The sequence below is a fragment of the Mastigoproctus giganteus genome, chromosome 8 (genome assembly GCF_048544385.1).
Source record: "Mastigoproctus giganteus isolate SK-2022 chromosome 8, ASM4854438v1, whole genome shotgun sequence".
Lineage (NCBI taxonomy): Eukaryota > Metazoa > Arthropoda > Arachnida > Uropygi > Thelyphonidae > Mastigoproctus > Mastigoproctus giganteus.
In genome coordinates, this window is record NC_143582.1 from 220,030,027 (window position 1) to 220,044,173 (window position 14,147).

The 14,147-nt window shown below is 35.9% G+C and overlaps 1 protein-coding gene across 1 annotated transcript in view; it reads left to right on the forward strand.

The window, feature by feature from the left end:
- The window catches only part of LOC150082310 (cytosolic Fe-S cluster assembly factor narfl), a 60,553-nt gene that overhangs the window by 20,087 nt on the left and 26,319 nt on the right, over positions 1 to 14,147 (forward strand). The window contains exons 4-6 of the mRNA XM_090380137.1: positions 290 to 300; positions 5,190 to 5,317; positions 5,955 to 6,089. Of these exons, the coding sequence (XP_090236263.1) occupies positions 290 to 300; positions 5,190 to 5,317; positions 5,955 to 6,089 (274 nt within the window). The remainder of the gene's footprint in view (positions 1 to 289; positions 301 to 5,189; positions 5,318 to 5,954; positions 6,090 to 14,147) is intronic.

Below are 14,147 nucleotides of genomic sequence, written 5' to 3' on the forward strand. Positions count from 1 at the left end.
TAAAGTGATTCAGAATTATGCATAAATGCTTTAGTTGCTGTACCTTTTAGATATCATTAATAATTTGTATAAAAATTGCATTTTATTGTAAGACAGGTACCTTACATTCTAATTTGTTTTAGTAAACTGGTGTCTGATTAATATGGAGAGTAAGCAACTAACATTTGAGCAGAGGCATAACATTTTTAAGTGGTTCTAGAAGTATGAAGTGTTAGAGAGGTCCATTGTGCAAGAGCACATTTCAGTTTGCGATAACACATTTATTAATAGTCTTCTGATAAATTTGAAGAATGTGAAATTGTTAGTAACATCAATTAAGGCAGATATGGGAAGAAAAAGATGTCAGAAAGTCCTGAAAGTGTTCAGATTGTTAGAGAAGCCTATAAACAGTCTCCTGAAAAGCCAATGCATATTCTTGAGAATTGATTCTCAGAAGGATTTTAAAGGATATAAAATGAAAACCATATATGCCTCAAATATTGTATGCAATTCTGTGAATAGTACTATAATAAGTAAGGTGATGACATTAAAGCTACTTCAAACTAAATTTAATGTGAATTGTCACAATTGTGCGCACTGTGCTAATGAAAACTACACATTTCTTTTCAGAAAGATGCTATTGCCTGGGATTACTGTTTGGTCAGACTTAGTTTTTTTTTGTGGGATAATCAAACAAATAGAAATGTTCTGATTATTCCATATTCATGTTTATTTGTAGATAGTGGTGTACTTTTAGCAGGAGGGTGCAGAACCACCACTATAAAGGTCTGTTCCTATATGAATATTGAATTTTCTGAATGGTGGATCGGTTATCTGGGAGTGCTCACCACCAGACCTTTCTGGACTTGTTGGTGGGGGGAAGGGAATACCTTGTAGATAGGGTGCACAATTATAAATTTAGAATGCCCTCAGATTTATGGTTGAAGATACCTATAACAGGAATCTTATAAAACTGCAGTTAATATATGCAGCACTATTTACTCCTTAGAAGTGACACACTGTTCACATGTGTGTGCCAGTGATGGGTATTTTAAATGGTTTTAACTTTTTGCCAAATATGTATATCAGATGTGTCTATATTTGCCAATTGTGTAAAATTTTAGCTAAAAATTAGCCAGTATCTGCTAGAGGTGAAGGGTTTTCCTGGACTTTTTATTCGGAAGGTGGGTTAAAACCATAGATAGAGAGCCCATAGAATACATGCAATTAGTATTAATATCAGCTATTATATGTTGCAAGTAAGCCCCAGGGTTTTGATTTACCAGCCAAAAAAATGAAAAAAAAATTAAATAAAAATAAAATACCTATGTTTTTCCTTCTTCATGTAGATGAATTTGCTTTCCTCAAGCTGTCAGTGTCAACTAGCCATGGAGTTAATTAACAGTAATTAACAACTCGCTGGGGTTAAAAGAAGAATTCTTAAAATTCATGGAGCTGATAGCACAGGAATCATTAGCAGGGTGTGATCACAAAGTTCTAAGTTGAATGATGAGAAAAGAGAGGTAGCAGTTTTTAAAGGCAAAGGAATGTGTTTTAATTTCGGGAAAGGAGATATGGCAGCTTAAGATGATACATGGGCTCTACTAATTGAGGAGATAGCTCACAGAGTGCAAGTACATTAGAATTATCATTTAAAGCTAGTTACAGAAGCCTTGAATGCATATTTATACTGAGAAGAAAGTTCATCATGAAGAGAATACCACAATGGATGAATAATGAACTAGCCAGTTTAACATCACCAAAAAAGATGGCATGGAATATGATATTGTATCTTATATTGGAGGTTTTCTTTTAGCCAGCAAATTATTAATTACTGGAATAAGTTACCTTGACAAGTGTTTGCAACTGACAGCTTGTGGAAATTCAAAGGTCAACTGGCTAGACACGTATGTGACAGAGGAGTAAAATAGTATTTTATTATTTATTTATTATTTTTACTTTTTATTTATTTGTTTATTTTTTGGTTGGTGCAGCAAAAGTGTAGGGCTTCCTTGCACCATATGGTTAATGCTTATCCAGCGTAAAACTCTTCCTCCATAATTTGAATTGATTGCCCTTAGTTCTGGTATCATTTATAACAGTAAAAGTTTTGCCTTCATTCATTTTACTTTCCCTCTCAGAGTGTGATAAACCTTAATCAGGTCCCTTCTGAGGTACCTAGTTACCATGCTCTGTAGCTTGCATATTCAATCATGTGGGTACCCACTTATCAAGTGGGTTTCCCATCTTTGGACCCTTTTGAGAAGGTCAATGTCTTTTTTTTTCAGGTGCAGTCTCCAGACTTGGACATTATATTCCAAGGTCTTATGCTGGTTTATACTCTGGGATTATGACCATCTTATCTCTACAAACAAATGTATAAAAAATGATTTAGGGGGCACCACTGATGCTCCTTGCAGCCAGCCTACAATGCACAGAGAACTTTGTGTTCACTGTTATCACAACCCTCAAAGAAATCAATTTAAAAACATGAAACACTGACATGTCATGATGATGTTACCAACAGATTGTCAGATTTTAAGGGGGATAAAAGAGAACATTATTATTCATTGTGGGGACTAATGATATTAAACGAACATGACCTGACCAGTTGTTGGATTAATATAGGACCATGCTGAAAAAATGCTGAGAGTTAGATCAGAATGTATATGTATTTGCAATTCTGCCCAGACACAATAGGTGGGATTATATGCTGAAAGTCTTGTGGATTACCTAAATCAAGACTTGAGGGAATCTGCAAAACTCCGTTGGAGGGGGCAGAAATTTTTATCAGCATGGTCCACACTTGTAGGTAGGAATTTATTTTGTAGAGATAGTATTCATTTGAACAAGGATTTTTGCCCATATCATTGAGTATATCAGAAGGGTTCAGGGATACTGCTAGTTGGGAGGGGGAGAAGGGTAATATAGATCCATGTTTATCTGATGATATGGGTCAAAGTAATGCTTGCACTCATCTCAAGAATTCTTGTTTGCTGCCACAACAGCCAATGTTGGCAAGACATTTGGAGGGTAGAAACATTTCAAATGAGTGGAATAAGAAAGAGAGGAAAACAAGCCTAATTAACTTCAAGAAAAGGTATAACGTGTCAGGGTAGTAAGCTATAGAAGATTACTTATATATATAGAAGATTACTTAGTCTTAACTGCATTGTCTTCAGTGATGTCAAGCGTGTTGTCAATAAAATGGCTGAATTTGAACTCCTATTTAGGACAACTAATGCTGAAATAATTAGGACTAACAGAATCTTTGTTCCACCCAGAAATTGAGGATGATGAGTTCCATTATGGTATGTATAATGTATTTAGGAAAGATCGGGAAGATAGAAGGGGGTGTCATGATTGTTATCAAAAGTAGCCTGAGTGCGAAAAGAGCTTTTGCTGAGTCTGAAGTTACGTCTGCCAGCATAGAATCTATGTGGTGTGAGTTAGTTGGAAGCAAAGGTATAATGGGATTGGGAGTAATCTACAGACTAGAAGATTGTGAAGAGTATGATGAGAGTCTTTGCATGCATGTGGAATGGGCAAGCAAGTGTGAATGTCTTATTATGGGTTACTTCAGTCTGCCCCAGATTGATTGGAATAAGTGGGAGGGAAACTCACCTTGGGGAATATTTTTCTAAATGAACTAGATTATTATTTGTACCAGTATGTCAGAGATAATACTAGGAGTGAGAATATCCTTGACCTCATCATTACTCACGGATCAGATGACATCACAGGGCTTAAAATACAGGAACCATTAACATAGTGATCATGCAGTTAGTTGGAAGAGCTAAAGATGATGTTTATTAAACATAAAAGGCACCACTGGTTTTAATTTCAGAAGAGGAACTTTGACAGTTTAAGGTGCTATGGATATGGCATCTATTAATTGGGCAGGTCGCAGAGTGAAGGCGAATACACTTGAATTATGGAATATCTTTAAAGCAAAAATCAGAGAAGCCATGAACACAAACATACCATTTAGAAAATGTTGCAGAAGTAGGATGCTGAAATGGATGAATGTAGAGCTTGCTGGTCAAATAGAACAGAAAAAAGATAGCATGTGATAGTTACTGAATGAATGAAAAGTACCGAAACCTACCACAACAGCTACAAGTTGATTTGTAATAGTACCACAGATAATGTTAGAGAGGCCAAGGCTGCATATGAGGAAGCACCAGCTAAGAGAGCAAAGAATGGGGACAAGGAATTTTTCATGTATATGAATACAAGGAAGAAAAAAGCAAATGTGATCGAACCCTTGTACACTTGGAAAGTCTTAGACAACCCAGCCGATGTTACGGATGAATTGAGCAGGTACTTTGCATCTGTCTTCACTGAAGAAAGACCCTCATGCTGAGAAGGGTGTGTGTGAGTGAGCCCGAGTCATATGAAATTAGTGATTTCAAAATTACCGATAATTGTTCCAGGTAGGATAGTTACCCTTAGTGACAGCATTAATCGCTCCACTGCTAATGAGAGTATCAAACATCCAAAACATGTCAGGTAGTAGCGTAAATTCAGTTATGTGAAGATTCCTTCCCCCCCCCCCCCTTTTCTTTTTGGGAAATAAATAGTTGAACGTTGGTTTTAAAACTATATATGCTTGATATATGATAGATATTGGTTATATTACCAAACACATTTGTTAAGGTTTAAGTTCAAATGCTGTTAATGAAGCATTGAACCTATTAAGGCTTTTCAAGCAGAACTGAAGTAGGTAGTTGCCGGCTGCGGTGTAGAGTTTCCCAAGAATTTTGTCCAAATTTAATTAATTCTTTGAACAGATAAAATAGTATAGAAACAGTTTATACACATGTAACACTGATGCCACGTGACTTTGTTGCTTTGGCAGTTATACAAATTGATCTTAGGGCCTCCATAGCCTGAGTGGTCAGGAGTGGGAGTGCAGGTTCAAGCCCCTGGCTGCTAAATACAGTCGATCTGCCAACCCGCATTAAGCCAGCGTGGCATTTATGGTCCATTTCCCTAAACATGAATCATTGAGGAGGCTTCCACCCTGCAGTGGATTGATAATGGCTGTAGTTTACTTTTTTTCCTTTTTTTTTTTTTACTAGATAATAGAATACATTTCTGTGTTCATCTTTTAATCCACTGCATTTAAAATAGTTGACTCAAGGCTAAGTACTTTGTTCAACTTTAAATTTCTCGGCTATTTACAATATAATTATCTTACAGAACAGAAAAGAGAAAGATCAGAAAGTTGTTGTTGTTTCTCTATCCCCTCAAGCAAGGGCTTCATTATCAGAAAAATATAACTTATCAGTTCAAGATGCTGCAAAGAAACTAACAGGATTCTTTAAAAATCTAGGTATGTTTGATTCTCATTTTATATTGTTAATTTTAGTTAATTATTTCAACATAAATCTTTCTTATGCTGTTTTATATAATATTCCTTTATTCTGATGTGAAATAGTGTGCTTATTAATGGAAGTGATTGGGCAGATATTTCTTATTTGTATTAGAATCTGCAGTACCTGTATGGTGTTTTGTTGTATGCCCATCTAAATTCATTTCACTTCTTTTTCTTTAAAGCGGTTTTTTTTTTTTTTTTTTTCTTTTTGGAAATTTGTAACTCTCAAGTACCTTCATGCCCGAAGATACTTGCAGACACATTTCAACTGCATTTGATTCTTCATGCGATTCTCAAAAAATATGGATTCTTTATAGGGGTTAATTTTGTCTCAGAAAGAATATGTTTGCATCATTTGCTTTTTATTAATTAATGTTTAATTCTATTTTAATTTAGAGTGATGCTAGCTTAACATTTTCATTGTTATTATGAGTAATCACAATGCTTTAATTATCCATTTTCAGTTTCATCACATACTGCCACATCCAGGATTGTGGCAGTATGTGATGCAATAATTTTGGCTCTTTAATTGCTGTATTGATCATGTGAATTCACTTTAATTACATTCTGTTCAGGTTTTTATTTTTATTCACAGGAGTTGATTATGTTTTTGATACCACCTTCTCTCGAGATTTCACTATATTAGAAACCCAAAAAGAATTTATCCATCGTTACTCTGCAAGGGAAATACAAGATGGAGCTCTTCCAATGTTGACCTCTGCTTGCCCAGGTAAGAATGAGCTTGGAATTATGAAACAGTTCCATTATAATAATTTTCATACATTTATAATGGCATTTTTATATGATATTTTATTTATTTGAAAAGCAGGTTTCCTACTTCTGTACGATGAAATACAAGTGTTATATTGAAAGTAATGCCTGTTGGCAGGCCAAGGTATTACTTTCAGTAATGATTTGTATCATCAGTGATATGTAAGATCATTGATGATATAATCAATGATTTCATTATTAATTCCAATAATTAATGGTTTGTTTTATGAATATTTGTGCACTTAAAAAAACTGGGCGTGTGCCGAGCGTGCGGTAGATGGTTTATGTAAAACATCCTTGGGGGCACCTCGACCAAGTAAATCAGATCGGTCACGAAAGAGGCTAACAGAAGCCAAGCCAATAGCCTAATTACCCATTTGATTGTAGCCATTTGTTGAATAGCATGATTACAACAATACAGGTACAGTCGGACCTCTATATAACAAAATCGATTGTTTGCTTGAAAAAATATGTTAAACAGAAATTTTGTTATAAAGAAATATGACCTTTTCAACAATAAAAAAATACTATAATTCAACATTCAGAAATATAGTTAAAGATGGGAAATAAATCAGAAATAAGTTGGAATGAATAAATTTTCTAACATTTTTAAAACAATTAATTTATTAATCCATACATATTAAGAAATGACTACTTACATGATGCACACAATATATTAGTACACTGGATTTTACTGTTCATAAAAATGTTTGTATTTGTTTAAACACTCAAAATATTTTCTGGCACATTTTGTTCACACTGAAGGCTTCAATGCAAAGTTTCAAATGCTGCCAACGTTTCATGTTTGGAACGTTTCACGTAGCCATCATTTTTGTCCAACTTATCGTTGATATTGTCACTAGTTCTTTGAATACTCCCAAAATGTTGGAGCCACTCAGATATTCAGCTACTATGATATTATTATCAACATCTAAAAATTTATCAAGAACAATTTCTCCACTGAGCAAACCTATCATTGGGAGTTCTTCCCAAGATTGCTCAGTATCTTGTAGTAATTCATCCCTCTCATCACTGTTAATTGGAATTTTAGTAAAACCTGCTTTTGCGTAACAATTTTTAATCAATGTTTCTGTCACATTTTGATTCCACATTTTTGTCAACTCTGATATGCACACCACAAATCTATAACAGAATCTATAGGTTGGTTTGTTTCTATTCTCAGTATAACTGTTTTCAGTATGCACCTTCAGTAGTGCATTTTCAAATTCTTGATAATGCCTTGGTCATTGGCTGCAGTTTAGACAAGATATTCAGAGGGAAGAAAACAAGCTTCACACTTGTAAGTTTTGAAATTACCTAGTGAAAGTGGGCAGGGCAGTTGCTGACAATCAGCACGATTGTTCTGTTTTTGTTCGTCATCTTCCTATCGAAATTTAAAATCCACTGTTCAGAAATTTCTCTTGTCATCCAAGCTTTTTTGTTGTTGTTGTTGTTGTAGTCCAACTCTAACGACTTTACTCCTTTGAAATAGAGAGGTTATTTACTTTTGCCTATAACCAAAAGCTTCAGTTTTTCATTACCAGCCATATTTGCAACAAGACTGTAATTCTCTCTACTATTTTTACCACCTAAACATTTACGATCTTTAAAAGTCAGTATCTTGTTCAGCAAACATTTAAAAAATAGACCTGTTTCATCTTTCTTTCCATTAGGTACAGTCTTCTTCAATTACAACTCCACTTTCACCAGAAACAATTTTTTTTTTCAAGTAAGCCATGGTGCCTTTTAAATTTGGCCAGCCAACCAGAACTGGCTTGGAATGTTTTATGGCCCTGATATTGGAATGTTTTGGTCTCAAATCAACTTCATCCACTTAAAAACGGCTTCGTTTACATCTTCATACAGGCATAATTTTTCACGCTTCCAACTGGGTCCCGTTTCTTCAAACAGTTTGAGAATCAAAACATGGTTTTTCAGAATGGTTGAGAGACTACTGACAGGCACCAAATTTTAAAGCGATTTCTGTTTTTTTTTACACCCCCAATCTACACTATTAACCACGTCCACTTTTTCCATTACACTCAAGGATTTCCTCTTAGACATCGTAAGGTTACTTGCATAGCAGCTAAAACAAAATTGATTTAGGTACCACTTGTACCTACCATGAAAACAGAGACAGTTGAAATTTAGTGAAAGTGTGGATGACTCATTTCTGTGAAATAACAGATCAATTTTTGGGATAAAGGAAGATCACTCCTAATTCTCTGATAGGATTCTTACAGCGGAAAACAGATTGACCAGAGTCAATGTCTGTGTCGGGAATACGCCTTAATCTTAGATAGCAGTTGACCAGCATGACTTTTTGGTACAGTAGAGGTGGTTGTATAGGTTTTATGGGCACCACTAAATTTTTTAATGTTTTAGCTCTTAATTTGTGCTTTCTACAGCATCAGCTCTACTACCTAAAGGCCATAGGTGCAAACAATGCATATCCAGGCCTCTTGAAATCAGTTTGTTATATGGAAATTTTCTTTGTTATACGAAACTGTTGTCAATGTAATGACCAGAAGGAAATCAAAAAAAAATCTCTAAATAGAAATATTCACTACATGGAAGCTCATTTAAAGAGAGATCCAACTGTATTTGATTACAAATACTTTTATTGTTACAATCATACTTGTATGATTGCAACAGTATAATGTCTCTAGTGGAAACTGCAGATAACATCACTTCTGTGTCACATTTTTCGTGACTGATCAGATTTAGTCGGCTGTGGTGTCTCCAAGGATGTTTCACATCAAAAAGTAAATCATCCTTCTTATAATGTGCAACTTTCTAATTCTGTGAACATTAACCATGGATTAAAACAAAGAACTATTATCGATTTACTGTCCAGATGTGGTTGTTGTCATTGGGTGTGCAGTCTTTCAGCATCCTTGTCATTATTTCACCAGTAGTGTGTGTGTGTTCACAGACTAATTTGCATTTTTGTGCAGTTTGTAAAATCTGGAATAACCCTCACAGGGGAAAGCCAACTTTCTCTGTCTGAGGTCAGCTAACTACGTCCCTGGGCCTCTTCACCAGGAGTTGAAGAGGCCTTTCAGAATTTGTGTGGTATCCAATTGGATTTGAACCCAAACCTCAACAGGTGGCAAAAGCACCCTACTGTCACTAAGGACAGTTGTCTTATAGATGGGGGCATTTACTGCTGTTGAAATTCATAACTCAGTGACGACTAATGTGTATGGTAAAGAGCTAATTGTTGTTTGCAGCATTTCAGGATGCATGAAATGTTGAAATATTATGCATGATGCATAATATTTCATAAAATTAATTATGTAATAATTTGTAAGTTCAGTTCTTACCTTAATAATGATTCTGCAAGATCCACTTCATATACTTTGTGGGCGCCTCCGTAGCCAGGTGGGAAGGAGCAGCAGTGCGTAGCACACACTTCTTGATTAGACCGGAGTTCGAGCCCGTCACCACCAAATACGGAGGATACGGAAAGGTCAGAGAATGACCACCGCATATCCCGGAGCAATATGGCCTTAGTTGCTAATGCTCCTAAAAACCAAATAACAAATAACAATCATATACTTTGTGTGAGGATATCACAACTGGGGTGGAAATAGCCGTAAGTGATTCACGTATGAATCATAAGCTCATTGCTCATATAGCCTATGACATGTATTAGGTCAGTCTCCTTTATAATCATAGCTCAAATGTTGATTATTTTCTTTGTTCCTGATGTAAGGAGTACATCCTCATTTCAAATTAAAATTTGGTGAGTTACTAGAGGAAATTAAGTCACTGAAAAAATGGGTGGATGCCCTCCTGGTTTTCTTTTTTTTTTTTAGAAGCATTAGCAACTAAGGCCATATTGCTCTGGGGATATGCAGTGGCCATTCCCTGACTTTTCTGCATCCTCCGTATTTGGTGGTCACGGGCTCAAACCCCGGTCTAATCAAGAAGGGGTGTGCTACGCACTGCTGCTCCTGCCCACCTGGCTACGGAGGCACCAAGGTGAATACGCTAGAGACAGATATAACTGGGTACTCCTCAGGGACTTGAGTGTCTAGTGACCTGCCAGATGGTGAACCTCCAATGGAGATCCCAGAACAGAACAAGACAGTCAAGTGTATACTGTTCTGATTAAAGAGGATTTAGTTTTGTATGTTTTTTATAATAAGGATATGTTGACTAGAACCAGTGTGTTTGTAGGGGGCAACAGTTGACGATACTACCAACAGATTGTCAGATTTTAAGGAGAATAGAGTATCATTATTCATGTGGGAACTGTAGTGGGCAAGCAAGTGTGAATATCTTATTCTGACTGATTTCAATTTTCCCCTTTATTGAGTGGAGCAAGAAGAGGGAAAGTGACCATGAGGATCAAAATTTTTAAATAAACTAGATAGTTATTATTTGCATCAGGATTTTAGGGGAAAGAATGTTCTAGATCTGAACATCACCCATGAACCAGATTATATCATAGGCTTGACAGCACAGGTATCGTTAGGGAGTGATTATGCTTCTAGATAAGGGGGGGGGGAGAGAGAGAGAGAGAGAGAGAGAGAGAGAGAGAGAGAGAGAGAGAGAGAGAGAGAGAGAGAGAGAGAGAGAGAGAGGTTGTTAATGTCAAAGGCATGGGTTTCAATTTCAGGAAAGGAGACTATGACAGTTTAAGGCACTACATTTCCTCTTATCAGCTGGGTAGTTAACACAGGGAGGTTGAATGCACTAGAAAATTCTGGAATGGCTTTGAAGTACAGTAGAGCGTCAGTTATCCGGAATAATTGATGTCAGACGACCTCTTCCGGATAGCCAAATTTTCCAGATAATTGAACCGGAAAATTTTCCAAATAATTTTTCTGGTTAGATTAAATAAATTTAAAAAAATTATAAACTAATCTTGGAAAACAGAAACATCCATCTAGGCATTTTTAGGATTTTTATACAAAACAGGAAAATTAGAAAGATTTTTAAATGCTCGGTTTTTTCGACTTACCGATAACAAGCACAGATAATCTGTGCATCCCAGTGACATTTGCACACAGCAATTGTAACTCACTATTTTCTCATCTTAAAACTTGGTGTAGGCATTTCTCTTTTAGTGGCTAGGGTTTTTCTCAGTAATGCTTTCCATAATAAGCCCGTCTCATCAACGTTATAAATGTTTTCTTTCTGGTAATTTGCTTAACCAAAGCGAACTTACTTTTACAGGACACCACTGCCAATTCGTCTGCAGAAAGTTTCTTGCCTTGAATGTCTAGTTCACGTATACCGTGTCTCAGTTTAAAATTTTTCAGCCAACCTCTGCTTGCCTTAAAATCTTCATTGCCTCTCAATTTTCGATTAAAATCCAATGCTTTTTCACACAGCATTGGGCCAGACACTGGTTCACCTAAACTTTGCTTCTGAAGAAAACAAAAAAATAAAGTGCACTCTGTAAAGCGGCATTTTCAAGTTTTGACATCTTTTTCCTGCTGCATTCTCCTTCACTATCCATAATCGACACAGATTCTCTCATAACATTGGAATTTTTCTTGATGTCGTTAAAAGTCCCCACATTAAACACTTTGGAGAGATTTGCTGAATTTTCACCCTTTCTAATTCTAGTAATAATTTCCATGTTTTGTTGCAATGTTAAAACTGTGTTTTCTTTTTGTTCACATTTTACTGTAAAAAATATAGAAAAATAATAAATCGCACAGTTTCGGGCCGATATTATTCTTACTGAATTTGGAGCTAAACTAATCTGAAATCTGAGAAAACCCAGTAGTGTCTGTGATATTTCTGAAGGTCACAACCATAAAACAATGAAAACAGTTTGCAGTTTTCAGTTTATTGGGTTTTTTTTGTTTGTACAATCTGTTATAAACGGATAGTAAACTCGATCTTTCGCTTATTATAATCAAAATTCAATTTGCAAATGTGATCACTATAACCGGCGCTTACTGTACTACTGTTAATAAAAAAAAAAGAAGAAAGATCAGCCTTTCAAATTATTCCAGATAACCGACATTCTACTATAATTATCACAGAAACTATAAATGCATAAATACAGCATGAGAAGTGTGCTGAGATAAATGAATATTCATCCTGAATATCCGTCACAGAAATGGATATTTCTGAAACAGAAAAAGATGAAGCAGAAAGAAAGCCTCAGAGTGATGAAAACTTCCGAAGCCTGTAACAGCTACAAGTTGATCTGTAATAGTGTCATAGAAAAAGGTTAGGCTAGCAAAGGCTGAATATGAGAATGCTCTGGCTGAAATACCAAAAAACAGGGACAAATAGTTTTTCAAGTGAATTTAGAGGAGAAAAAAATGAATCTTGTGGGAAGGTTGTGGGTTAACCAGCTGATGTTGCTGATGTAAAGTTAAAGCTTTAAGTAAAACTCTTAATTTAAACCCGGATTCGGTCCTCTGGGTAAATATTAACCCAGATCAAATTACAATTCATAAATTCTATAATTTTTACACTAATTACAGAGCTGAAACTCGGTATAGCTGGAATCAGAACTTTTTTCTTGAGTTTTCCTACTTAAAATTTCAGAAGTTTCTATTGAATTTCACGGAAATGACAAAAATGTGACATAAAGTATGCATTTTTTTTAGGCCTTTTTGAATTAATTTTTTAATTTCCATCGTAATTAGCCTAGGGCTCATGAAACGCGATATTCCATTGGTTTTTTATTTTAGCGAGCGCGAGCTGTGTTTGCAAAACTTTGGCGTGGGAAACATTTTCCGTATGACGCCAGAGTTCTCCGCACGTACTCCAAAGGGGGGGAGGGAAATCACGCATCTATTTGTACAGTATACTGTATTATAACCTAACCATAAGAAACATTTGTTTTTGAAAAATAAAAAGACCGTATTTCTCTAGTAACACAAAATCAAGGAAATTCATTTATTGATAGCACCATTATAAACTTCGAAAACTGCTATGAATAACGGATTGTTTCTTGAAATATGTATTCTTCGCAAAGCTGCAATATTTTCTAACAATACAAATTGTGAGAAAATATTACAGATAACGAGTTACTGGCAGCAATATGTCTCCAAGAGAACATCTACAAGGAACAGCAGAAAGTCGCAATCCTGAATACCTGTCGGATAGTCAGATTTCCTGCCTATCCGACAGGTGTTCAGTAACACGAGACATTACAACCACCCTGTGTACTTGGTAGCAGTACCCGTCACGGAGTGGAATCCCCCAATCAGGGAGAAATAATATAAGAGCAATAATAATAACTCCTTGGTGTGACGTGAGAACACTTTGCGAGAATGCGTCAGAGTTTCAAGGGAGAAATTCTTTTACAGGGAACCGAACGAGAAAAGTCTGATTTTTGGTCCCGTTAGCCCGTTAGGGTTAACGGGACCAAAATCAGGCTTTTCTCGTTCCAAATCGGGACCAAATCGGGCTTTTCTGAACTTCGGTATCCTAAGATGAAGTTCAATTATTACAACTTCAGCATCAGTGATGAAACTTCCTGCACACCGATATTGTTGGCTACAGCAAATACGTAAACAAGGCAAAACTGAAACAAAACTGATTTTTGGTGGCATCAAATGCATATCAAGGAAATATTGAAGTATTCAGTAACAGTACAAATTTGAGAAAAAAGAAATCCGTTACTCGTAGCGTATTTTTATTATTTTTTTCTTCTTCGTTTACACACAAGGTGAAATGCATGCGAAGTTGCTTCGACACGTTTTCGAAATTTATAACGCAACTATAAATAGAAACATATTTTTGAAAATTTTTTTAGAAGATCAAATATATATCCAGAAGCCGACCGGGCTAGCCGGGTGGGTAAAGTGCCTGCCTGGCAACCCAAAGGTCGTGGGTTCGAATCCCGCCTCGGGCTTTGATCAAAGTACTGCAAAAACCTTGGGAGGTGCATTATGACCACAGAAGCCGATGCGCCAACAACTACTAAAAAAAAATATATATATATATATATATATATATATATATCCAGAAAACGTATATATCCAGTATCCGATATTGCTGCCTACGACAATTACGGTAAAACAGTAATGCAAAA